At 41.2% G+C, this 1,603-nt stretch overlaps 1 protein-coding gene across 1 annotated transcript in view; it reads right to left on the bottom strand.

Annotated features, from left to right (window-relative positions):
* LOC101864344 (polypeptide N-acetylgalactosaminyltransferase 5-like) overlaps positions 1-1,603 on the bottom strand; it is a 74,035-nt gene that overhangs the window by 3,446 nt on the left and 68,986 nt on the right. The window contains exon 5 of the mRNA XM_013086454.2: positions 74-183. Within this exon, the coding sequence (XP_012941908.1) occupies positions 74-183 (110 nt within the window). The remainder of the gene's footprint in view (positions 1-73; positions 184-1,603) is intronic.

Raw genomic sequence — 1,603 nt, 5'->3', positions numbered from 1 at the left:
TTATTATGATTATCAATACTATATATCATCATTATTAATTTTCTAAAACCCAACCTGTAATAAACCAACTCACCTGGTCATGACCTTGGGCTATCTGTGCCAGCAGAGGTTCGAGCCAGTCCGTGTTGCACTCACAGTGGGCGTCTAGGAACACCAGAACTTCTGAGGTGGCTAGGTTGGACCCTGGGAACAGAGGACCGTTGAGATGTTGTTACATTTATTATTATCATCATTGTTGTTTTTATTGTTGCTGTTATTATTGTTAGTGTTTTTGTTATTGTTATTATTGAGTAATTATTGGTGAAGACAGGAATATTATTAGAGAGAAACGAGTGATGAACCATGGTTTACGATGTCATTAATATATCTGGCACTTCAAAAAGATGATGATGATGATGATGATGATGATGATGATGATGATGATGATGATGATGATGATGATGATGATGATGATGATGATGATGATGATGATGATTTTTTTGGAAATACTACCAGGTCTTAACTGTTTTAATATCTAATCTGCTTTATACAATGAGGATGATGATGATGAAGATAATGATGATGATGATGATGATGATGATGATGATGATGATGATGATGATGATGACTGTTATTAATATAATTTTTTCACCATCGTCAATTCCATGTCTTTTACCACGTAGTGTCTGGGTTAACATAAACTTTGAAATCAAAAGGTGCCGGGAGGGGGGAGGAGGAGGAGGGGAGAGACATTTAGTACCAGAAGTAAAACGAGTACTTCCTTTTGCATTATTCCATTACAGACTGACATCGTGCGGACCCGGGTACCCCTCTAGCATGCCTCTGCTCTACCCACCCAGTCATGAAATCTTCGACTCTTTCATTACTTTTTCACGGCATCCCGCCCCACGTTTACACTGAGGAATCTTTTTCTTCATTTCTTATCCGGCTAGATTTACTTCCGGCCCTTGTCCAAACAGGGGAGAGTCCGAGTGGAGTTCGTCCAAGCCTGAATCTAATTCCAGAAGGCTAATTCTCCAGTGTGCGGACGGCTAATTGCCTGTCAGGATAACTCCCTGACCCCGCGATAATCGTGTTAACCCTTCCTTTTGAAGCCAGGACGCCGACTGTCGCCAGCGATGACTAAAAGCTTCGGCCATGTCCAGAGCCCGGGGAGATCAGCGTCTTCCCCTCGCGACCTTGGGGGTGTCGGGTTTCTTCACACGGTGTGCACACATCTACGTTTTTATTAAAAATCGAATGGTTTGATAGATCGAAATGCCAAAAGGGAAACGGGGGGTAAGATGTGTTTATAGGAGCCACGAGATCTGAGACATCATAAAAGTAAATATTACCATTTTTTTTCATCTCTTTTTTCAAAGAAAGTCAGATAATCTGTACGAAGATATGCCAATAAAACACCTCACGTTGTGCATAATATAAAGAAAACAGTAAATCCCCAAACCTCAGGCACATATGTGCAGACATGCAAGGCCCTATATTTCAGCTTGGGTTAGATCTTTATAATCCGGCTCTAAAACATGCCGAAGACAGCATCGATTTCATAGCCAATGTCGTTTAACGAAAACGGAAGACAAGTTGGAAAATGTTAAGACGCACCCCC

The sequence above is a fragment of the Aplysia californica genome, unplaced genomic scaffold (genome assembly GCF_000002075.1).
Source record: "Aplysia californica isolate F4 #8 unplaced genomic scaffold, AplCal3.0 scaffold00001, whole genome shotgun sequence".
Lineage (NCBI taxonomy): Eukaryota > Metazoa > Mollusca > Gastropoda > Aplysiida > Aplysiidae > Aplysia > Aplysia californica.
The sequence above is the reverse complement of the archived record's forward strand: the minus strand, read 5'-3'. Positions and strand labels throughout refer to the sequence as shown.